The 24,669-nt window shown below is 35.7% G+C and overlaps 1 protein-coding gene across 4 annotated transcripts in view; it reads right to left on the reverse strand.

Moving 5' to 3' along the window:
- The window catches only part of Lrmda (leucine rich melanocyte differentiation associated), a 1,370,443-nt gene that overhangs the window by 93,272 nt on the left and 1,252,502 nt on the right, over positions 1-24,669 (reverse strand). For 2 of the 4 annotated variants that reach the window (XR_015440505.1, XM_087185384.1), the window contains one exon: positions 465-24,657. The exons of the other annotated variants lie outside the window; for them this stretch is intronic. Coding sequence is in view for 1 of the 2 variants with exons in the window: in XM_087185384.1 (XP_087041510.1) it covers positions 24,651-24,657 (7 nt within the window). In the remaining variant the exon portion in view is untranslated. Of the gene's footprint in view, positions 1-464; positions 24,658-24,669 lie in introns of those variants that run through there. 4 annotated transcript variants of the gene reach the window in all.

The raw sequence follows: 24,669 nt of genomic DNA on the forward strand, positions 1-24,669 counted from the left end.
TGATTTCATACCTATCCCATGATGATTTTGCTCTATAAAGCCTCCCCTGTAAGTGGAGTCCAAGGCAACCCACTTTCCAGTCCCATCCTGTCCCTTTCAGGCAGGGTATGTCCTTCAATAAATATTGCCTACTCTTGCAAAGACTTCATGAACAAAACCCAGACCACACGGGAAATACTACAAATAATCAACAATTGAGACCTCATCTTACTAAAAAGCTTTTTCACAGCAAGAGAAACCATCAGCAGAGTGAAGGAAGAGACAACACACAGCGTGAAAAAAATTTTTTAGCAGTGATTCAGATAAAGGACTATTATCTAGATTATATAAAGAACTCAAAAAAAATCAGAGCCCCCAGATTTAAAGAACCAATCCAAAAATGGGCATCTGAAATGAACAGACATTTCTCAGATGAAGAATTAGAAAGAACAAATAAATATATGAAAAAATTTTCAACACTGGTCATTCGAGAAATGCAAATTAAAACACAGAGTCCACCTCATTCCAGAAAGAATGATTTGTTATCAAGAAATCAACCAACAACAAATGCTGGCAGGGCTGTGGAGAAAAAGGAACCCTTCTCCACTGTTGGTGAGAGTGCAGATTAGTGCAATCAGTGTGATTTCTCAAAAAACTAAAACTAGAGGTTCCATTTGATCAGCTATACCTCTTCTTGTTATCTTCCAGAAAGAATTAAAGCATTATTCATACCACAGTAATATATGCACACCCATGTTTATAGCAATACAGTTTGTAGTAAATAAATCTTGGAAACAGCCCAAATCTCCATCAACTGACAAGTGGATAAAGAAGATGTGGGGTTTTTTTATACAATGGAATACTACTCAGTAAAAAAATTAAAAAATGATGAGCTTCAGACATTTATAGCTAAATGGATGGACCATAAGACCATACTCCTAAGTGAAATAAACCAGACACACATGGTTAAATATTGCATTGTTTCTCTGGTGTGAGAAACTGAAAGTGAAAATAAGGACTGAAATGTATAATAGATGCTGGGAAATGGGAAGAAAGTATTCAAATGGGAAGGGGAACAAGGGAGGAGGGAGGAAGAAAGGAAAGAAGGGACAAGAAAATAGAAAATAGAGTGAAAATAGAAGGAAAGAATGAAAACAAAGCTTTTGTACATAGGGAGAGGAGAGGGCTTGAAGGGGGGAATGGGATAAAATAAAATAAAATAGGTTAAAAAATTTTAAAAATGTATGCAATTAAGTTATTTAAACAGAATGTAGAGTTTCTCATTCTCATAATGCATATCAATGTCAAGTGTGATTTTGCCAACGATTATTAACTTGAACCAATTGGAAAACAAGGCTTAAGATCAAAGAACTTAATAACTGAAAGAAGTAGATGAGCTGGTGCTAACTATGGAATGTGAAGTCAAAGTCTATGAAAATAAAAATATACCAATATTATATTGCTGCATCTTGTTAAAAGAGTCATTTACCTAACATATATCATTGTGTTTATACCATTCCAGTCACCACCTGGACCATGTTAAGAGGTCACGCTATTGCCATGCAGGTGATAATTCATAAATTTATGGGAGTCAATTACTTTGTATTTACACAAATGTAAATCTCATAATGCATGCAGTAGACAGATAAAAACATAGAGTGTCAGTTTTAACAGCACAATACCATATATTCTATGAAAACTGTAGAAAACTATCTGTTATGCTTTAGACCTAAAATGGCCCCCAAAATCTCATGTATTTGAAAGGTGATTAGATTACGGGACAGTACAGCTGATTTGCTACTAGGAAGGGCCTGGTTGGAAGAGGTGGGTCACTGAGGGCGTGGCCTGGGAAGGGATATCTCTCTCCCTAGCTCCTCTCTCAATCCCTCTCTCTCTCTCTGCTTCCCTCCTACCATGCCACAAGCAGCTCTTCTTTGCCAGGCCCCTCTGCCCTGTCATCCTGTCTCAGAGCTAGCAACTATGGGCTGAAACATGAGCCAAAATAAACCTCTCCTCCTTTAAATTGTGGGTGGTAAGTACTGTGTCTCAGCAAGGAGGAAAGTGACTAAGATCCTATCTTCTGTAATTATTTATTCAGCAAGAGCTTACATACTTTCTTTTATAGTCCCAACACTTTTCTAGATACCAAAGACAAAGCAATAAATAGCTCAAATGAGGAAAAGGAAATGTAGGTCAGAAATATATTCAACAAAAGAAAGAAGCAACATGATGTGTGAGAGGTTGGATGGTGGTGATTAGGAAATACTTTATTTTGGATGGTTCAATGAAGAAACAACCTTTGAATTGATTCCTGAATCACCAGGAAAAATCAGCCAGCCATTTCAGTATGGGAGCAGAGAGTTTTAGGCAAAGGAAGGAGGGGAAAGCCCTAAAGTAAAAGTGGACATAATGTCTTCCAGGAACCAAAAAAGCCTTTCATGGCTGGAGTGTGATGAAAGGGCTAGGGTGAATCTGGTCAGACTGAGAGGTGGGCAGGTGCCAGTTTATTTCAAGATTTATAGTCCAAGGACAAGAGGTTGTATTTCAGTCTGAGTAAAATGGAAAAACCATTCAATGTTTTTGGTAGGGAACAATATTATCTGATTTGTTTTTCAATGTGTCTCTCTTGGCTTTTGAGGGGAGTGTGAAATGTAAGTGACTAAGAATAGAGATAGGGTACAAGTTAGAACATGATTGTATCAGACTAATCAGGAAATGATGTTCAGCTGCACAAGGAAGAAGCTGAAAGAGGAAGACCATGCAGTCTTGCCTCAGAGCTAACAACTAGGGACAGAAACATGAGCCAAAATAAACTTTCTGGATCTATTTCAAAGGTACAACTAAGAGGACTTGGGATGTCATGGGTGAAGAAGAGGGAAGGACATGGAGGAATCAAAGAGGCCAGGTAAGTGGGGGCTTGAGTGAATTTAGTAAATGCTGTTGAACATGCATTAAAAATATGTACTAAGGCTAAGTATCTACAATTTACATTGGTTATTTTGCTAGACATTTTGTCAGCTTATGTTCAGAACAACTCCAAACAAATAAACAGACTCAAAAAGCTATGAAAACCTTGCTTAAGAACTTTAATCCAGTCATCTGAATCCAGAAACTTGCCTGGCCTTCTAGATATGTGAGTCACCACACTGCCTTTTTCTTAAACTAGCTTGAGTTGGATTTGGATCAGTTGCAGGCAAAATAGTACAGACAAAAATATTGTCTCATTCAATCTGGAAGTGAAAAACATTTAACATTTGAATTCCTTGAAGACATCCAGCATAATGCACATCATTCTTAGCTAAAATTAAAATAACTTTATGTTTCAGGTTGAGAGGACCAAGGCTCAGAGAGAAATGATTTACCTGAAGTTGCCTAAGGTTTTTTTACAGATATTATATGACTGCTTAATGGGTCTGACTGCCAAGATCATGCAATTTATATTATACCACATAGTAAGGAAGCACAAAAACTAAATTTAAAATAATAAAATATAATTTTGGAATTTATTTATTTCTTTTAAGTTAGTTTCATCTAGGATTCTGAAAAAGAGAGGGAGAGAGAGAGAGAGACTCATACTTGAAGCATCATAAAAATATCTGAATCTTCAAAATGCTTTTGTAGATGTGGCATATGAACTGATATACACTCAGTCATGGGTTGTCTTTGAAAGCTGCTTGGAATCTTAAAATAAATGTTTCTAGCTTAATTGTCCACAGGCTAAAGCTGGCACTTGTCACCTCCTCCACCTCTGCGTACAGAGACCAGTTTTCATATGTGTGCAGGAACTGTGGAGCCAAGCAAACTGCTCATTTCCATGTCTCTAAGTAGGCTGTGTGAGCTTGATGAGGAAGGGCAAGTGAGGGATAAAAAATCACCATCCAAGATTCATGCTGAGGAAACTCTTTTTGAAAGCTATATAGAGACAGGAGTACAAGAGGAGTTTCTTCCTAGGTGGAAAGAGGTGATAATTAAGCATAATTTGTAGAAGAAAATTAATAGTGATGGACTTGAATCCTTTATAGCAAATGTAAATTTCAGAGCAATTTTGTGTGGAGAAGTAAAAAGCTATAATATATGGCTGAGTGGTATATGCTGACAGTAATGGTCCTCTTGTGCTGTGAGTTATTAAGGACTTTCATCTCGTGGTTTTCAATAATGAAAAGAGAGGCAGTTTGGAGGCATTTTCTGAGATACGTCCCTGGTGTTGATTTATCTTTTATGATCAGTAGGTTATCTCAACAACTGTATGGAGAAGGTTAAATTTGCTAAGGAGGTAGAAGACTAAAAATGTGAAAGTGTACTATCTTAGAAAGATGTATTATTTCCTCTCATGTATTAACACACTATGATGTGAGCAAGTCATTTAATCTCTGTGGGGCTTGGTCTTCCTATGCTATGCAAGGTTCAACACATGCCTTTTCCCAAATCCAAGAATCTCTTATTCTTTGCTCTATAACAACATCTTCTTGGAATAAGTGTTTCTTCTTCTCTTCAGGGAGTTTGCTCTGAAGAAATTCAGGGACATTTAGCTTAGAGTCATTTTTCCTTTGTTCCCTCCCAGAATAGTAGTCTTCATTGAGCAGGGTATGTTGATGGAGAAGGATCAGAGCTTTCACAAAAATGAGCAGAACGAAAATTGCAGACCAATAGTTCTGCTTGATTGGTGTGCGCGCGCATGCACACACACACACACACACACACACACACACATAAATGGGTTCAGAATGTTCTTGCATCTTCCTGGCTATGAGAATTAGATCACAAAAAAATAGGATGGGACTCTGGAAGAAAGAAATCATTTATTTTTCAACAGATTACTGTATTTATTAAGCATCAGATGAGTTAAATATGGAGGCTTTGTGTTAATATACTTTATAGACCTTAATAAACAATATGTTTTCTGGAATAAAGATAAACAGTCACCTTATATTGGTATAAGGCATTTGTCAAAATTAATTAACAATATTTATTCATTTATTATTGCTAACTGAAGTCCAATTTCAGTTCAGATTTATTCAATTTTTACCTACAACCTTTTTTTGTTCCAGGATTCCATCTAAAATAGAATATAACACCTGGTCATCATAACTCCTTAGAGCCCTCTTGGCTGTGACAGTTTCTCAGATATTCTTTGTTTTTGATGATCTTGCCACTTTAGAGTAATATTTGTTGGATATTAGGTAACACATTTCTTACTTAAGGCTTGTCTGATATTTTTTCTTGTGACTAGACTGTAGCTGTGAATTTTGTAAAGTGCCACTTTTATTATATCACATCAAGTGTACATGCTATCAATATGACTTATCACTGATGATGTTAAACTTGATTGCCTGGCTGAGGTCTTGTTTGCCAAGTCGGCCCACTGTATGCTGCTTTTGCCTACCTCCTTCATTGCCCGCTGTCTATGCCATACTGTTTCAGAGAAGGGCATTATGGGAGTGAGCAACCCATGCATCACCTCCTCAAAAGGACATACGTGCACAAGTTGTTTAGAACTCTTTTGTATGATAGAATTGTCTATTCTCATTTCATTATTTATCTAACAATTTACTTATATCAAAATATAACCATAAATATTTATGTATTTTATACTTTGGGTCACATTCCAATACAGGCTATTTATTTTGTTCCATAAAATGTTCTAGCTTTGGACATTAAAAGCATTTTCAGATGGTTCTCCTGAGCCACTGACATAACCCCATTGTTTTGTTTTGTTTTCAGGACTTCCTTACTCTCTGAAATGATAGGATACTGTAGGATCATGCAGTACATCCCTAGCCCCAGCCCTACAGCCAGCCATTTCACCCAGGAGCCCTGGTTTCTTTAAAAGAAGGGAGGCATTTGAAACTAAGGTTTAGGCCCTGGGCACAGCACAGTCTTTGCTAAGGAGTGTAGCTACTTCTACATGTTTCAGTGGAATGAGGTTAGAAATATTTATGTCTCCTAACCTGTGTGTACACACATACCTAAAATTATTTCTACATATGTGCATCTATATCTGTGTTAATCTAAATATAAGTTCATACTGGTATTTCCAACTCTGACTAAGTTTTGCATAATCCACACTAGACCTCTTCCCTCACTTAACTGAAACCTCCAATTCTACCAGTGAGAAACCTGGCTCCCCAAATCTGTCATCCATTTAGTTATTTGTTTGAGCACATCATACTTCCATAGCATTTTGAGTTGTTAACCTATATCCTTAATAAAAATAAATTTACCAACCAGAGTGAGGTGCTTATAGTATTTCTCTTGTTTTTAGTCTTACAGTTCCCACTCATTTTTAATGTAACTTAGATCAGCACCTCTTGTACCCTTCTCTCTTCAGAGAGGTTATGTTACACCTTTGTTGAATTCATTTGACACAGCCTGCATTCCATCGTGATATCCTAACTCCTGAGGCTTTAAAATTTGCATACATTAAGCATATATATATACATACATTAAACTTCATTCATTGTACTGCAAGATGTATGGGTTTTTACAAATTCGCAGTGTCAATGCATCTATCATTACATTGTCACAGGGAATAGATTCACCACCTTAAGAAATCTGTTGTGCTTTACATGTTCTATTCCCCTTCCTTTCCACTGTAGGCCTCTAGCAACCACTGCTCCATGATTTCTTATAGACTAGAATATTTGGTCATCATGATACAGAAATGCTTCAGGTATTCCTTGTTTTTGATGACCAACATTGATCTGTTTTCTATCTCTGTCTTGCCTTTTCCAGAGTGGCACATAAACGCATTCACATAGAATATCTTGTTTTCAGCCTGGTTCTTTCACTTAGCAGTATGCATTTAAGATTCACCCATGTGGTAGCTTGGACTGACAAGTTATTCACATTTATTGCCAAGCAGTATTCCTTGTATATCCGCACCTCTGTTTATCCATTCACTTTTTGAAAGAGATCTTGATTGCTTCCACTTTTGGTAATTATGAATAAAGTTGGGAGTACATGTGTGCTGGTTTTTGTGGGTATAAATTTTCAGATTAGTTAGGTAGTAGGAGATGCTTTGTTGGCTTGCATAGTAAGACTATGATGTAAAAAAGTTATGTTAAAAGAATTGACAGAAACTTGAATGCCAGTGTTCACAGCAGTGCTATTCACAAAAGCGAAAACAACTCAGGTGTCCATCAACAGATGAATAAACCCTATATGGTATACACATCCAATGGAATATTATCTATCATTAAAAAAGAAGAAAATTCTGAAACAGGCTATAATATGGATGAAACGGGAAGATATTATGCTGTTAAATAAATCCCATAAAGAAAAATGTTGTATGATTCACTTATAGGAAAAGTGGAATGGAAAGTTACTATTTAATGAATACAGAATTTCAGATTGGGACGATGGAAGAGTTCTGGAGACGGATGTTGGTGGCGGTGGTGGTTGGGCCACAATGGGAATGTACTTAATGTCACTGAACTGTGTTCTTGGAAACGGTTAAAATGGAAAATTTTACCATTATATATATTTTACCATAACTTAAAAATGTTTAGTCTAAAAGAGAAAAGCCTAAAACCCCACCAAACTCTCTTCTCAAGTGGGTGTACCATTTTGAATTCCTACCAGCCATTAATGAGAATTCCAGTGCTCCACATCTTCACCAGTATTTGATATGGTCAGTGGGTTGTTGTTGTTTTAGTTATTCCAAGAGGTACATAGTGACCTTTCATTGTTATTTCAATTTGCATTTCCCTAATAACATATCATGTTGAATATCATTTTCTGTTCTTAATTGGTATTTGTATATTCCTGTTGGTGATGTTTTCTTAGAATATTTAACATTTTTTGAGTTGTTTTCTTAATGCTGAACTTTAAGAGCTCTTCATACATTCTGGATACAAGTTCTTTATTGCATATATAACTTGATTTTTTTTTTTGCAAATCCCTATATGACTTGTTCTTCAATTCCATTAAGAGTGTATTTGGCAGAGCAGAATTTCTAATTTTAATTACATTCAAATTAGCTATTTTTTTCATGGGTCATCTATTGCTTTTGCTTCTAAAAGGTTAAGCATTATGCAGGCTTTCTTCTATAAGTTTCTTAGTTTTGCATTTTACATTTAAATATGTATCTATTTGAAGTAAATTTTTGTGTAAGTTGATATTTATATTTACTCCTATATGTATACATGCATGCATATTTAGACACAGACAGGTGGCATATAGATGCTCATTGTTCTAGGACCATCTCTTGAAAAAATACCCTTTCACTGAATTGTCTTTTTATTTTTGTCAAAAATCAGTTGTATTATTGTGATACAGTAGATCCTTGACTTATGAATTTAATTTTTTCATGAGGGCTGGTTGTAACTCAGGTTGGTCAATTGAAGGCTCAGGCTCCTCTACACAGCCTTCAAAGTCTCTCTCCTGTATAGAGGCAGATCTCAGTGTCCTTAGAGAGACACTGGCCCAGGATTTCTCAACCTCACTGGGAAAGGATAATGTTGTCATGTTCCTTCCAGAACTCTTTCAGGGTTAAATGTGTATCTGAGACCATCTGGAAGCTCAAGTGGCTGGCATTCAGGTCATAACTCAAGACTTTGGTTGTAAGTTAAAACTAAAATTCTGGTCATAACCCAAGTTGCTCATATGTCAGGCAGTTTGTAACTCGATATCCACTGTATTTTTATTCTTTTCCATTCATCTGTATCTATTCTTTCACCAATATCATGCTGGCTTGAAAAGAAGTCTAAGTGTGTATTATGTCTTGAAATTGCATAGTGTGAGCCCTCCAACTTTCTTCTGCAGAATTTTCAGTACTAGGTGGCTATTTTAGGTCTATTGCTTTTCCACATACTTGTCAGTTACCCAAAAAGGCTTGCTGAGATTTTGATTGAGATTAAGTTGACTCCAATAGATCAAATTGGGAAGAATTACTACCATTTTAACAATTGTGAATCTTTCGATGCCTGATCCCAGAAAATCTTTTCATTTACTTCAATCATTTAAAAATTTCTTTTGGGCCTGTGTATGGCTCAGTGGTAGAGTGATTGCCTATCATGCATGAGGCCCTGGATTTGATCCTCAGCACCAAAGGGAAGTCTTTTATCAATGTTTGTAGTGTTCTACAAAGAGATTCTAGATATGCTTTGTTGACCTCTGTCAACAGAGAAAGAGAGAGAGAGAGAGGGAGGAGAGAGAGGGATCACCAAATAAATGTATACACACTTCAGGAAAAGAAAAATTTGTATAAATATTCTAATACTACATTTATTGAAACATCATGAGTTTTACACAAGTTACTTTGGGCTCTACAATTACAAGAGGTGCTCAAAGAAGTGGCCATTGTCTTCTAGATATTTATTAGTGCAGTGAATTGCTGCTTGGATAAGCTTGGTCATTGAGATTTCTGCACACCCATTTTCAATTTTTTCTTTAAGGGCCTGTAGTGGGTTTTCTGCAATATAAAACCCCCTCTGAGTCCCCCATATGAGGGTAGCACCATCTGTGGAAAAAAACATCATATTGTTTTTCTTTTCCTGAATTGTGTATACATTTTTGGCAAACTCTGAATATATATACAGCTTATATATGCATAAGTAATATTGTAAATAATATTTAAATTTGCTAATTCTATTGTTCATTGACTAATGTATAGAAAAGCAACAGACTTTTGTATGCTGACCTTGTATCCTGTGACCTTGTTATGTTCATTAATTAGTTCCAAGATGTTTGGGGTTTGTGTGTTTGTGAACTTCTTAGGAATATTTACATAGAAACTATGTCCTCTGTGAAAAAAGATAGTTTTATCTCTGCTTTTTCCAATCTGCATACCATATTTTCTTGTCTTATTTCACAATCCACATTCCCATTATAATGTTGTAGTCTAAGGTATACTTTAGATGATTTCTAGTTTTTTTAAAAAATTAAAATATGGTCCAGGCTATTATTTATTTTCATACACATTCCATGTGCACTTGAGAAGAATGTACATTCTGTTATCCTTTGGTGGAATATTTTATGTAATGACAATTTGATTAAATTGATGGATAGGGCTGTCAGGTCACATATTTTATTGACTTTCAGCCTGCTTGATCTGTCACTTATGAGCAAAGATATTTCCAAATGTAAGGGTAGATTTGTCTATCTTTTCTGTTTCATTAGCTACTGCTTCATTTATTTTGTTTTGTTTTATTTTTGGTTTTGGGGATTGAACTTGGGTCCTTGCACTTCCAAGGCAGGCGGTGGAACCACTGAGCTAAATCCTCGGCCCTTGCTTCATTTATTTTGAAACTTTGTTAGGTACATACATGATTATGCATATTATGTCTTCTTGAAGACTTGACCTCCTTTTACCATTATGTAATGTCCCTCTTTATCCTTCGTAATTTTCTTTCTTTGCCTGAAATTAATTTACCTGAACTAGTTTTCTTTTAATTACTGTTAGAATGCTATATCCTTTACTTTGAAATAAATATTTGTATTTAAAGTAGATTTTTTTTAGATGACATATAATTATGTTTCTCTATCTGACAATCTTTGGTTTTAACTGCTGTATTTAGACCATTACATTTAAGGGAATTATTGATGGAGTCAGATTAAAATATGCAGTCTTTGTAAGTGCTTCCTTGACATTGCATTTATTCTTTCCTTCTTTTTACTCCATTTCTCTACCTTCTCTGGCATTCAGTAAACATTTTATATGATTCTGGGTTCTGGGTGTAGAAGACCCACCTGAGAATTGTTGCATCACTTCCTGGCTTCAGTGCGGATCCCTGGTGGCACAGACCCCTCACCCTGCCGGCACACTTTCTAGCTTCCACCACAGGCCTTTGGGTCTTCCTGGTGCAGATCCTCAATACAGACTTTCGTGAGACATTGCCGTGGGCTCTAGGGCTCTGGCTGAACTTGTGAGGGACACTGTTGAGGGATCCAGGCCCTTGGATGGATTCTTTGGGTCTCTAGTGCATGGACAGATCTCTTGCATTCCTCTGCTTTTGATTTTTTTGGTGAATATTATAAAATAATGCTGTAAATTAAATGTCCTGTATTAAATCTATTCCCATGCAAACCCTGACTACAATGTGTGAAGACTAATAACAAAGTACTTCTAATTCCTCTAACCACCCTTTGTGAGTTTGGTAATATATGTCACTTATCCATATGTTATAATTACCCAATACCTTCTTACTATCATTGCTTTTTAAAAAGTTTTCTTTTCCTCTTCTCTTTTCTTTTTCTTTCTTTCTTTTTTGCAATGATCCCAGAACTTCACATAATTACATCCCCAGCCCTTTTAAAGATACTTTCTGAGATGGAGTCTCACCAAGTCATTAAGTTGCCTAAAGCTGGGATTGTAGATGTGCACCACCAAGCCCGGTTTTTAAAAAACAATTTTCTTGTAGATGAATTAAAACTAATTTTAAAAAATCCAAATTTCTAATCTATCTAAATTTGCTTCTGTCTAAAGAACTTATTTTTATCTTTTTTGTAGAGCTGTTCTGGTGGCAACAAATCTCTTCAATTTTTATTTTCTGGAAAGTCTATTTCTCCTTTACTTTGGAAGAACAATTTGGAGGAACATAGAATTCTGTTACAGTTTTTATTTTTTTCCAACACTTTAAATATTTTGCTGCATCTTCTTCTTGCTTGCATGAATTCTGATGAGAAGTTGACTGTGTTTTTATCTTTATTTCCATATAGGAAGGTTTCTCCTCCCATCTCTGGTTGATTTCATGATTTTTCTCTTTCTGTTTTTTTCTTTTTTCACAGTTGAATAGGATATGCTCAGAGTTGTTTTGTTTTATTTTGTTTTGTATTTATCTTGCTTGCTATTCTCTGAGCTTCTGGAACTTAGGTTTGGTACCTGTGATTAATTTAATAGCAGTTCAACCATTATTCAAATATGTCTTATTCTGCTCCATTTTCTCTTCTCTTCCTGGTGCTTTGTTTACTTATATCTTCCTTATATCTCCTTCAAACATTTTCTTTTTTAGCAGTTTTTAAAACTATTTTTTAAATTTCCTGCTAAAATTACCCATTCGATCTTGCATATTCTGTTTTTATTATTATTATTTTATTATTATTAGCATAGTTATTTAAAATTACCCGTGACTATGGCATATCTGAATATAGTTGTGATAATGGTTTTGTCTCCTCACGCTATTGTTTTTGCTGTTTGTTACGCCTTTTAGTTTACAGTTTAATGTCTGTGTGTTGTACCAGCAGCAGCAATTGAAGTAAATAGGTCATTAGGGGCAGGATTTATATTAATCTGGCTATGAGTTGGGCTGTGTTTAATATTTGTTGTACTCGTATGTCCCAGATCCTCCAAATTTCTATAGAGTCAGTTTATGTGTTTTTTTCTCTTGGGTTTGAGGCTTCTCCTAGTACCATGCCTTGGAGGGTCTATATCCACCTGCACTCCTCTGTTATACTGAGGGTTTGTTGGATTGATGGGGAATGTGGGAGAGGCAGTGGGGATAGTCTCTGAGATATGTCTCTGGCCATAGTCTTTGCAAATGTTTTTCTTCTTCTTCAAGGAGTGTCTGTCTTCTACTTTCCCTGGCCACCAAGTGTCCAATGTATTTCCTTGAAGTTCTGTCCCCTGTTAACTTGGTTTTTCTTGTAGTTTTCACTTAGATAACCAAGGACTAGTAGAGCTGCAGTGGGGAGAAATCCCTTTCCCTTCTTTCAGTTTGCTTTCAATATACCTCTATGGGAAAGTGTTACTCCTTGGAGAATAAGTCTTTGTAATAAAGAGAGAAAAGGGGAGCCAGTTATACTTGTTGCTTTTCTTTTCCCTTTGTCAGAGCCACAGGAGATTTTTCCCGTATTCTCTCAGTGAGTCCCTGGTAGGGTTCCTGGATTGATCAAAAGCTCAAGAATGCATGGAGGTTGTCCTTTGATTCCAGGCCCCAGAAATTTGTCATGAACAAGCTAGTTAGCACTCAGCCTGCAGAAATTTGTCAAAATTACTGGTAAAGTAAGTGGTTCCACAACTTATGGCTTCCATTGACTTCTGCTCTAGGAAAACAAATTTCTATTGCTGTTATCTCTGGAGATGCCCAACTCTCTGAATTTTAGAGTAGCAATTTACTCTGTGACCATAGTTCTCTCTGGGTTTAAGAACCATTGTTGATTTTCAGTTTCCTGGCTTTTTCTTGTAATGACAGGAGTGATGAACCTCAAACCCCTTACATATCAGAACTAAATTGGAAGAGAAACACCATGTTTGTTTATTGTAATGGGAAAAATTCAATGTTCTCCATTTCAGAGTGGAGTTGGTGGAGAGATACAAGGGGAATTCTTCATTCTGCATTAGTTAATATTTTTGAGTTAATGTTGTTTCTTGCACTCAAACTCTTCCAAATAAAATCAGAGAACAGAAGAACATCTTTTTAAAGAAATAAAGGTTAAATCCAAAGTCCCAGTGAAACTCGTGGGAAAAGTATGCACACAATAGCTCTTGAGTTGAAGAAGCAGCTTTTCTGAATCCTTCTCACTTGGCAAACATTCACAAATAAAATGTTTTGATTCATTGAGCTATAGCATGCAGTTTAAATTTGATCCATATGATATTCGGTGACAAGAAAGTGTGTATAGAAAATTGCCAAATGTGTCTCTTCTTGAAAGTGTGATATTGCAATACCACATCTTAGATTGTATTTGTTCCTTGTGTTTTTTGATGAAAAAGTCATTATACAGAAAAGCAAAGCTTTTAAGTTGTGTCCAGAAAATGGCATTTATTTTTTAAGAGCTATTATGGCAAAACATCATTAATTAAGCAATCCCTATGTGAGGTAATTCTGTCATTAGTTATAATTCTGATTTCTTTTAAAGTCTGAAATGAGTTAATTAGTAACTGTACTTCCTCCAGAGCAATGTAAAAGTCATGGTGCCCGTTCATTCTTCTCAGCTTTGCCCCAGCCTCCACCAATGCCCATGTGGCAACACCAGACTTTTAGTTCATATTGTTGTTAAAATTCATTTCTTTCATAATAAATACTTATTTAGACCTAACCACAAGTTGTTCTCACTTCTCTGCTATTTCTTCAGACATATTTCTGCTTCTTTCTGGATTGATTTTTTTCCCTTAGCATACTTAATCCTCTAATAAGTGTTTAATTTTGGATATCATTTATAATTTATCTACCTCTGAGTCCAGAATCACCTTTAAACACAATATATGTGGTAATAGAATTTTAGGATCAAAGTATTTTCTTCAGCACTTTCCAGATATTAACCATTACCTTCTGGTCTCTAGTACTTTTGAGACATAGAATCTAGTGCTACCTAAATTCTTTTTCAATTTTTACTTTTTTTTATTAGTACAATTTGCTGTAGATAATGATTACATTCCTCGTGGAGAGTTGGTATATGTATATAACACCTCTTCATTCTTTTATCATCCCTTTCCTCCCTCCTAACCTACCCCTCTAACTCTTAGTCCCTTTCCCTTTTGCAAAAGATCTATCTCCCTATTTCCTATTATCTACCTTTTAGTTTGCTATTTACTTATTGGGTTTCTCATGTAAATAAACCATACAATATTTAAGCTTATGTATCTGATTTATTTTGCTGAACATTATGGTCTCAAAGCTCATCCATTTTCCTACAAATGACTCAAATTTATCCTTCTTTATGACAGAATAGTATATTGTGTATAAATACCACATTTTCTTGATTCAGTCATCTGTTGATGGATGTATGCAATGCTTCCAATATTTAGCTGTCAAGAATTGTAATTCTTGAAGTAGGGTCTAAGGCAAAGAAGTGAGAATATATAGTTTATTTGAGAATTTATCCCAGGAATCACTGGTAAGATAGTAAGACAGAAAAGAGAAAGACACTCCAAAAACTGTGATTTATCAAGTTGATCCCCACTGTGAGAAAAATAAGGCTTAATTTCCCTGAACAAGTTTGGGAAACAGAGTATAATGTTGCTTCAGAAATACCCCAGTATAAAAGTTGAGAGCTGAAGTATTTATATTTCAATCTTTTGTTACCCATTGGTTTAGAGTCACCTCTTGGGAGGCATCAATTCTTATTTTTTTAATCATTGCATTTAAGACTACAAAGTAGGTAAGGAAGTAACTGATAGAACTGCTACAAGAGGTAAAACTTTCTTCTTGATAACTATTACAATTTTCTTCTTACTATTAATGTCCTGAGATGTGTTTACACCAGGTCACTATGGCATTGGTCATGGTGTGTGTATTTTCTTCCTGTCATCCTTTGAAATCTAAGGATTCTTGTTTTTCTTCATTTTTTAGAAATCGTATGTCACTTTTTGTAATATTGCATTCCCTACAGTCCCTCTATTCCTTCTTCCAAATCTATTCCTAATAGTAACTTGTATATATTTAAAATTATGTTGTTCATTTTCTTAATGGGAAAAGTTTTACATTCTTTCTGTATTCTGGATAAAGGGAGTTTATTAAGTTATGTAATTTACAAATGTATCTTCGTATGTAGCTTGTCTCTATTCTCTTGAAAGAATAAAGCATTCAAAATGCAGAAGTTCTTAATTTTGATGAAGCCTGGTTTAGCAATTTTAAAATGGTTTCTCCTTTCAATGATGAATCTAAGAAAGTCTTTCTCCTACATGTTCTTTTAGAAATATTAGTGCTTTAGGTAGTGTACTGGGGTCTATAATTCCCTTTGAGTTGTTTTGTAAATAATGAAATAAGTGAATTGAAGCTCATTTGTCTCTTACAGGTGGATGTCAGTTTTTCCAGCACCATTTGTTTAAACGACCATTTATTCTTTACTATTAGTATATTTCCCATCTTTATTATTTTTTGGTTTTTTGTTTTTGTTTTGTTTGGTTTGGTTTTTTGTACCAGGGATTGAACTCGGGACCTCGCGCTTGCAAGGCAGGCACAGTGCCACTGAGCTAAATCCCTGGCCCTATTTCTCTTCTTTGAAAGTCAACTAATTGTATATGTGGAAAACAGTTTCAAGTTTATCTGTTTGATTTATTTATTTACCTGTCTTGAGTCTCATGTTAAACTTCTTATGTCCATGGTTTTATAATACATCTTCAAGTCAGATAATATTAACTCCTCTAACTTTGTTCTTTTTTAAAAGTTGTTTTAGCAATTTTAGGACCTTTGTATTTCCATGGGAATTTTAGAAAAGCCTTTTCAATTTCTGCAAGAACATCTTTTGGGAATGTGATTGTAATTGCATTGAATCTATGGTTCAATATGGAGAGAACTGACATATAAATGATACTGAGTCTTCAGATTCATGAACACACTATACCCGTCCATTTACTTATGTTTCTACCTTGCCTTAAGCCATGGGAAAGAAAATTCTGCAACATGAGGAAAAGTCTACTCCTGGTATCATCCATAATGGTAAAAGACAGCAGTTTGTCCTTAGGGTCAGACACAAACTGAAATGTCTGTTCTCACTGTTTTTATTTAGTATTACATGGGAGATCTTAACTAGCACAAGGAAAAAGAAGTACAAGTGGATAGATTAAAAAGAAGTAAGAAAAATTGTTCTTATTTTCAGACAACATGGTCAGATAAGTAGAAAATCCAAGGAATTTACAAAAAGCTAAATGAAGTAATAAATGATTTTAACAAGATCAGAGAATATAATGTCAATGTACAAAAATCAGCTGTATTCCTAATGGCACAATATAATGTCAGCATTTAAAAATCAGTGCCATTTGTATAGTGATCAACAACTGGAAATTGCAATAAAAATAATACCACATATAATATCATAAATATGAATTAATTATGGATAAATATAAGACAATTATACAAGACCCACACATTGAAAATTGTAAAATACTATGAAACAGTTGTACAGTGCTTGCACATCTGGAACTGAATAGTGTTATGTCAAGTTTTCCAAAATGAATCTATAGATTTAATGTAGCCTTAAAACCATCAAAATCTCAGCAGAATTTTTTAAATTGGTAAATTGATTCAAAAAATTTTTAAAAAGCAAATGCCATATGATCAAAACTATCTTTAAAACATCTATCATTGGAGTACATAACCAAGTACATTAGCAAGATTTACTAGTAAGTACAGTAATCAGAACAATGTGATAACACATAGTTGGATAGAATAAACAGTCTAGAAATAGTCACACCTATGTGTTTAAATGATTTTCAACAGACATGACATGGGAGAAAGAAAATTCTTTTCAAGAAAGGATGCTGAAAGACCTGAACTTCAATGTGGTAGGAAATGAACCTCGAACCTTATCTCACACCATATATAATACAAGAATCATCATAGATCACAGAAATATAAAAACTAGAACAATATAATTTCTAGAAAAAATAATGGAGCAAATCTTTATGATCTTGAGTGAGACAAGGCTTTCCTGATAGGACACAGAAATTCATGAATTATAAAACAAAAATATTAATGAAATAGACCATCAAAGTTAAGATATATGGGGGCCGGGGATTTAGCTCAGTGGTTTCAAGCAAGCGCAAGGACCCGAGTTTGATTCCCGGTACCAAAAAACAAAAAACAAAAAACAAAACAAAACAAAACAAAGCTAAGATATATGGAAACTTGAAAATGAAAAGGCAAGTTATATACTTGGAGGAAATTTTCAGGACATATATAACAAATGAGTCATATTCAGAATAAAGAGCTTTTACTATAAAATATTTAAAGTGCTTTTTATTTATTTATTCATTTATTGCTTAAATTCTTTTATTGGTACATTTTAGGTATACAATACGTTTACATTTATCTTTGGGCACTTGTACCTGTACATGATGTATCTTGGTTCTTATTTTTTCCCCATTACCTGTGCGCCCTTCACCCCTCCACCCTTCCCTATTTACTTAGACTTCGTTTCCATTGTTTTTCTTTTCTCATAATTTTTCTTTTCCATTCTTTCCTTTCCCCATCTCCTCCCACCACCCCTAAAGTGCTTTTTAAAATAAAGAGTAAAGAATTCTATCAGATTCTTTATCAAAGAGTGTATATGACTAGGTAAAGAAATTAAAAGATAGTAAATATCTCTAAAATGAAAATGGAAATTAAAACTAGAATAAAATCCTACTATACATCCAGTAGAACATACAAAATAAAACCAGTAAAAATCTGTGCTGATAGGGATGTAAAGTGATTAGAATTCTCACATATTGCTGGGTGAACACCAATAAAAAAGTTTCTAGTGCAGTTAACATACATAGCAGTCAACCCAACATTCCCATTTCTGAATATTGAAAGGATTTGAAATGTGTTTGCTAAAAGATTTGTGCTCAAATGTTCATATCCACTTTATTATAATAGCTAAAACCTGGAAAAATAGAAGGAATGTGGATCAGTTATTGGGTAAACGTACTGTGGCATATCAACTGAAGAAACCCTACAAACTGTAGACTAAGTATAAACTATAGACACAGTCAATGACATGATAGACCCTGAAAGCATTATTCAAGTAAAAGAAACTCAATGTAAAACAATACACATTGTAAGATTCCATTGAAATAAAATTCCAGAAAATGTCAAACGAGGATGACAGCAAGAAATTCAGTGTTGCCTTTGCCTGAAATGGGGAAAGACTGACAAAAAAAGGCGTGAGAGGAACTTTTGGGGGTAATGGAAATGTGCTAAGTCTTGATCGTTGTTATGGGCCTGTCTATTTTTATCTATCGATCCACATATATATGACAAACTCTTAGAACTGTACATTTAAAGTTGATGATTTTTTATACATAAAATATGTCTCAATAAAACTGATAATAAAAATGAAAGGCTCAAAAATGATAGAGAAAATAAAGACCCACTTTTCTTTTAGAGGAAAAAGCTGGGAGTAATATAACAGACCAACGAGAGCAGTTTTATTATATCAAAAGCAGAAGTCACTATACTAAGAGGCTCTCCCAAATATCCACCTGTATTCTTTGCTCCAGCCCACAAGTCTCTTTCCCCTTTTTTTAGGTTAAAAATTCATTTCTCATTTACTGCCAAGGGGTCTTTCAATTTTCAGTTTGATATGAAAAGGATCAGCAAATTCCAGGGTTTTCATTTCCGATTCCTTTGTGGGGAGAGTGTGAGAAGGGAGTGGTTTGCAGCTGGCTGGTGAAGTATCTTGCATTGGAGCAGGCTACTGGCTGGCTCTGTGCCCAACGCCCTGACTGCCCACCCTGGCCATCAGACTGAGTTCAGACAGAAGCCTGTAGAACCAACAATGGCTTTGGCAATCTTCCCCTCTCTTACCTTAACAGCTAAAAGCCATCTTGGGGCCTAAAAGCCATCTTGCTATAAAGGATTTGAAACACAAGAAGACTGGTGGACTTGATAGTTCTAGCTATCCTACCTGAGATGGAAAGCCAGAGGGAAGCTGATCACTCTCAGCTGTCCTTATTAGCTTGCCATGCACATGTCAGTGGCTTCATTACCAACACAGTCACACAGAGGTATTTAAAAGTTTACTTCTATTTGGAGCAGCTTTATCCACACCTTTTACGGCTTTTTCATCTCCCATAACTGTCATATTCAGCATTTTCAGCCCTCCTCAAGAGAGAGGAGAAAATATGTGGCGTATATAATCTATGATGGCTGAACTCTGTTGCTGTCATCACTCACAGGCATGATGGGGAGTCAGAGTATGAGTTATCCCTCACTCCTTCATTCACAGAGATAAAGAGGTAGACATGCTAGCCCAACACTTATGCAAGATATACATACTAAGCATGGTGGGAAACAAATTTTCCCAGCAACTCCTATATTCTTTCCGCAATGAAATGGTAAGATTGAAGGAAGTGACACAAGTCTGTGCAATAGAAATCATTATCTCACCAAATTCAATCTCTGTATTTCTTTGTATCAAGAAAAGTCTCTTGTGTCTGAGCATTCCAACAGCTAGAGGGACCACAGGGACGATCTCTCATTATATCTCCTTGTACTTGCAATGGGCAACTTTAAAGAGCCTGGTGCAAGGGCTGAACTTGCTTGAGGGGTTTAGGGAATCATAAGATACTGTGAGCTGAGCCTCCAGTTTGTAACCTTGAACTCATTCTTCACCTTCACTTAGCATAAATGTATATTCCACAGCACTGTCGGTGTTGTTTTCTATGCCCTGTGACTTGTTCCTAGATTTGAGCTTAGATTCAGATTTGAGCTTGGATTTGAGCTGGATGCTTTCCTATAATGTATCTTTGCATATTTGAAGCTCTAAGAATCATGAGAATAAATGTGGTCTTTGTTTAAAGTAAGAGTTGTCCACCAAATTCACTCCCCCACACAAGTTGCAATTAATTTCACAAAAATTTGTGAAGCTGTGATAGTAACATCCGATAAGACACGCTAGAATATTGCAATGATATCTACAGTTCAATATTTTTTCTTTGGGCAAATTTAGCTCTTTAAAAAATTTTCTTAAAATATTAAACATAATTCAAACTTTTTTGCATGTGTCCGCTCTGCCATGCATCATTTTGGCAAAACAATATGGGAACGTTAAAAAAAATTCAAACAACATTCCAGGCAGGTTTTACATGTGGACTCTTATTTGTGGCAAAAGCATTTTTCATCATCAGCGAGACTATTAGAACTGGCTGAGAACCTTAAGGACTGTTAAGATGATTAAGAGCCACATTTAATAGTTGCTCCAGTAGCATCTTGACAAACATTTTAATTTTCTATCTCTCAAGTAAGCCCATAAAACAGCATGATCTAAAAATTCTTAACAAATATATTAATAAAAATTTAAACATGCATGGATCCCTTCTGCTGTTTTGAGTTAATTACATAGTGATATTGCTCTGTATACACCTTAATTAGATTAAATATTGATCAGTGCACTTTCCATTGATATTTCATTAACACACAATAACTGTCTTGTTATAGCTAAATGTAACTTTAAATTACCTTAAAAGTCTGGCTTGAAATGAAAACTTATGGAAAGATATACAAAGCAAGCCCTTTTGAACATAAAAGGTGCTGAGAAACTCAGCCTATGAATTAAAGTAGAGAAGAAAAATTAAACTCTACCTATTTTAAGGGTTTAAAGTAATTGGGTAGAAGAAGGACCATCCACAATATTTTTTTCTATAGTCTTTCACCTGTAATATCAGTCACACTAAGTTCATCTATCACTCTGGGTTAAGGAAGAGGCTGTGAAATATTACAATTATTCCCAAGGATTATAGTCTTTGTTTATTTCAAAAGGAACCTAGGTTTTTAACAGCATCATAGATTTCTTAGCGTGTGATTAAGTCTGTTTATTTTCATGCTGATGAGCTGAGAGCTGTTTCAATGGGGAGATGCGTAATTTTCCCATGGTCTGGAAAATAATTCATGGCACTTTTATGTTGTCATTAACTGTCACGGCTCTTGAGTTAAATATGAGCCCTGTCATTTGGAAGTCAGAAAGCAGCTCCTAAATTTCTCAATTTCATTAGCAATTGATTCAAATCATTTCCCGAAAATAGTCTGAATTGACATATGAATTGTAGTGGTTCCTCAGCTTGGTGATTAATTAATCAAGCCATCAGGTTCACATTAAACTATTTATCAATCTTACGATTTCCTGCTTTTCAGAAAAATTAAAAAGCACTCTGATGATATTTTATGAGTTTTGAGAAAAATTAAAATGGGACCAGAAAAAGTAATCTGTCCTTTCCAATCCAGAAACTCAGAGGCATGAAAAAGAAATGGAACTGGAATCTATGCCTCAGGAAAACAGCAGAGTCCTTCCTGCAGGCCTCATCTGCAAAATAAGGAAACAGAGCTAATGATTGAATTAAATAGTCTCTTGTTTTTCTCTCACCTTTAAAAGTGTGTTAGTCCATGAAAAAAAAAGAGTGTCATTGTTACTTTTATTTTTATTAGTTTGCTGTGTACCCATTGTCTTTACATGAAGAAACAAACTTAGCAAGAGAGCCTCAAAGACTCCAAATTGAGGTTTAATTAATGAATGTCTTTGGAGCTACATTGGGCATTGCTCTACCGTTTGCGTTTGAAATACTATTCTCCACTAAGGCCTCATCCGTGTGGATTTCTTCTGTTGAGCTACTATAACAAGGACCCACAGTCCCTTGCATCAGCTCAGAATGACAGTATCAACCGTTCCAAGATTGGGCCACACCAAAAGCCATTTGTTAACAGAAAACTGCTGGCAAAACATCAAGTTGTTTGCTTATTTAATTTCACTCAGACTTTGCAGAGTTCAACTAATAGCCAGTTCTTTTCAAAATAAATGACTCACTAACTGAATTCAGCCTTTTTTTCTTTCAAATGTGCTGCATGTGTAACCTCAACCTGAATGTCTCATTCAAATCAAATCCCTCTGTTGTTATTTACAGAAAAAAAAAACTGAGGTTTTTCTCTTAATGTTAATGTATTTTAAGTGCTGGCCTTCCTGTGGTATTCTAGAATACAGTGTAAACTACACAGAAACGATCCTGCCTGTACAGTCACAGTGGACAAAGGAAGACTTGGTAAGTCCTCTCCTCCATCCCTGCCTACAGTGCCTGGAGAAACCCAAGAGGTACTGGTGTCAGCAATGACAGAAACAGTGTCATGGCTTCCTCCCTTCAGCCAGGGATGCTGTCAGAAACTCAAGAAGATGAATGGAAATGATATGTCCTGGTGCCCCATTTCTTCCCATCTTCAGGGAGAACAATGGCTGATTCACCCCACAGAACGCATAGCACCTAGAGAAAGGTCCTTGCTCAGCCTGCAAGAGGACTGCCTTGAAACCATTCCAAAAGTACTTTCCTTGGAAACCTGTGTGGAGCTGCGCTCTCCTTGAATGGCAGCAAGAACCAGCCCCCTTCTGCTGGCCTTTGTGACCGAGATCCCATCTTGGACCACTGCAGCTCTGAGATCCCCTGACCTCTACCCCTGTCACACATGTGCGGATACCTTACAGACCACGTGAATAAGACTCAGAGCAACTTGCCCAAGGACAAAACACTTTAAAAAATTCTTTAAGATTTTTATTGTTAATTGACAAATAATGACTACATATAATCATGGGGTATGGTGCAATGTTTTGATTTATGTATGCATTATGAGATGATTAAATAAAGCTTATATTAACATATCTATCACCACATATAATTATCATTCTTTTAAACTTAAAAACAAAACTTATCTATATAGCTATGAACCACAGGGGACTGGAATAGAAATGAGATAGCACAAAGGGGGTTAGGGTTTAAGGTTAGGGTTAGGGTATTAGTTCCAAAAACCTACAAAAGACTTAATAGTCAGACTTTATCACCAAATGAAGATATTCACATAACTTCTGAGATGCAACTGTAGAACTGGAATGCAAAATAAAGTTTATTACATAGTCAGAACCTTGTGTCCCTTTATGAAAAAATACTGATTATCTTATGGACAGTACAATAATACTGCATGTTTTCACATAAAGAGTTCATTTGCTTTGGTGTAACTGTTTAAAAACAGAACAAGACTTTCATGGCCCTGTTTCAATAGTTCATCTTTTTTAGTTTTCATACAGCCAGAACCTCAAGATAATGGAGAAGCCCGGGATGCTCTGGACTTCTCTGATGCATCCTTCATTTTAATGTCTACATTGCCAGAGTCCCACCCTGTGGGAAGACAAAGCCTGTAGTAAAAGGAAAATAACCTATGGGAGAGGCACATTACAAGTACCAAATGAATGACCTAAGGCCTGTTATAGCCTTGGTACATTGCCAAAAGACACCTCCAATTATATTACTAAAGAGGAAAAAATCCCTCTCCTTTAGGTCATATCCTACTCCTGCTATTTTGTTATAAAGCACTTGTAATGCATCGCTATCTCGAGCCCTTTCTGGAACATGCCATGCTTTCAAACTCCTGGGCTAGCAGGGTGAGGATGGAAAGGAATTGCATTTGCAAATGTCAGCCTACCTCATCCATCTCTCCTCATTCAAACAATATGCATTCAAGGTTCAGCAATCGGAGTTATATATTTTTCCTTAATGTTGTTGTAAGGTAATGGTTCTCTTATCTGAAATTCATCAGCCTGCTATAAATTTAAACTCCATTACTGCCAATAGAGAAAAGCTAAGCACCAAACCACTTTCAATAAATTTGCACTTATGCAATTGAACTGATATGGCCTCGGAGGAAAAGGTGAAACTCGTCTTGAGATATTTAAGTTAGTCTGAGTCACTGCTACGTCTGGTGTTAAATTGGATCCATCGAGAAATGCAGGGCAGCGCTCATCAGCCCTGAGTTATAAGAAGAGATTTCAGCCTGAAAAAAATTCTGTCTCCAGCATTCATTATTAGATGGCATAATTTTAAGAAACCACTGGCTCTGTCTGTTACTTGGCACAACTAAATGCTACAAATGGAAACCCTGATGGATGAATATTTTTATGAATAACATTAATCAAGATCAGGCCAGCCCAAGCCCTGGAGATTTGTCATGTCCAGTCATGAAGCTGTGAGGATGTCTATACACTCAGAGCAAAGCGGGTAATTACTAACATTTGCATGCCTCTTCACCACGTACACAAAATAATGTTTTTAGTTAAGCAGTCCCCCTGGGTACAACAATTTTTTGCCATCTTCTATTTCTGATGAGGTCCTTGAGGCTCAGATACGTGAACCCACCTCTTTCCTGGGTGTGTGGCAGCTGTGTCTTGGTGTTAGATCTTCCTGGCTCTGTGGTTTTGATAGCAGAAGATCAAGAACAAACTCAATTCAGCAGCCGCAAGAGGCCTTCTAGGATCTCTTGGTCCACGAAGCATCTTAATCATGTGCTAGGAGAGGAA

The sequence above is a fragment of the Heterocephalus glaber genome, unplaced genomic scaffold (genome assembly GCF_053883595.1).
Source record: "Heterocephalus glaber isolate CG9 unplaced genomic scaffold, H.glaber_assembly_v1.0 deba00001497, whole genome shotgun sequence".
Taxonomy (NCBI): Eukaryota; Metazoa; Chordata; class Mammalia; order Rodentia; family Bathyergidae; genus Heterocephalus; species Heterocephalus glaber.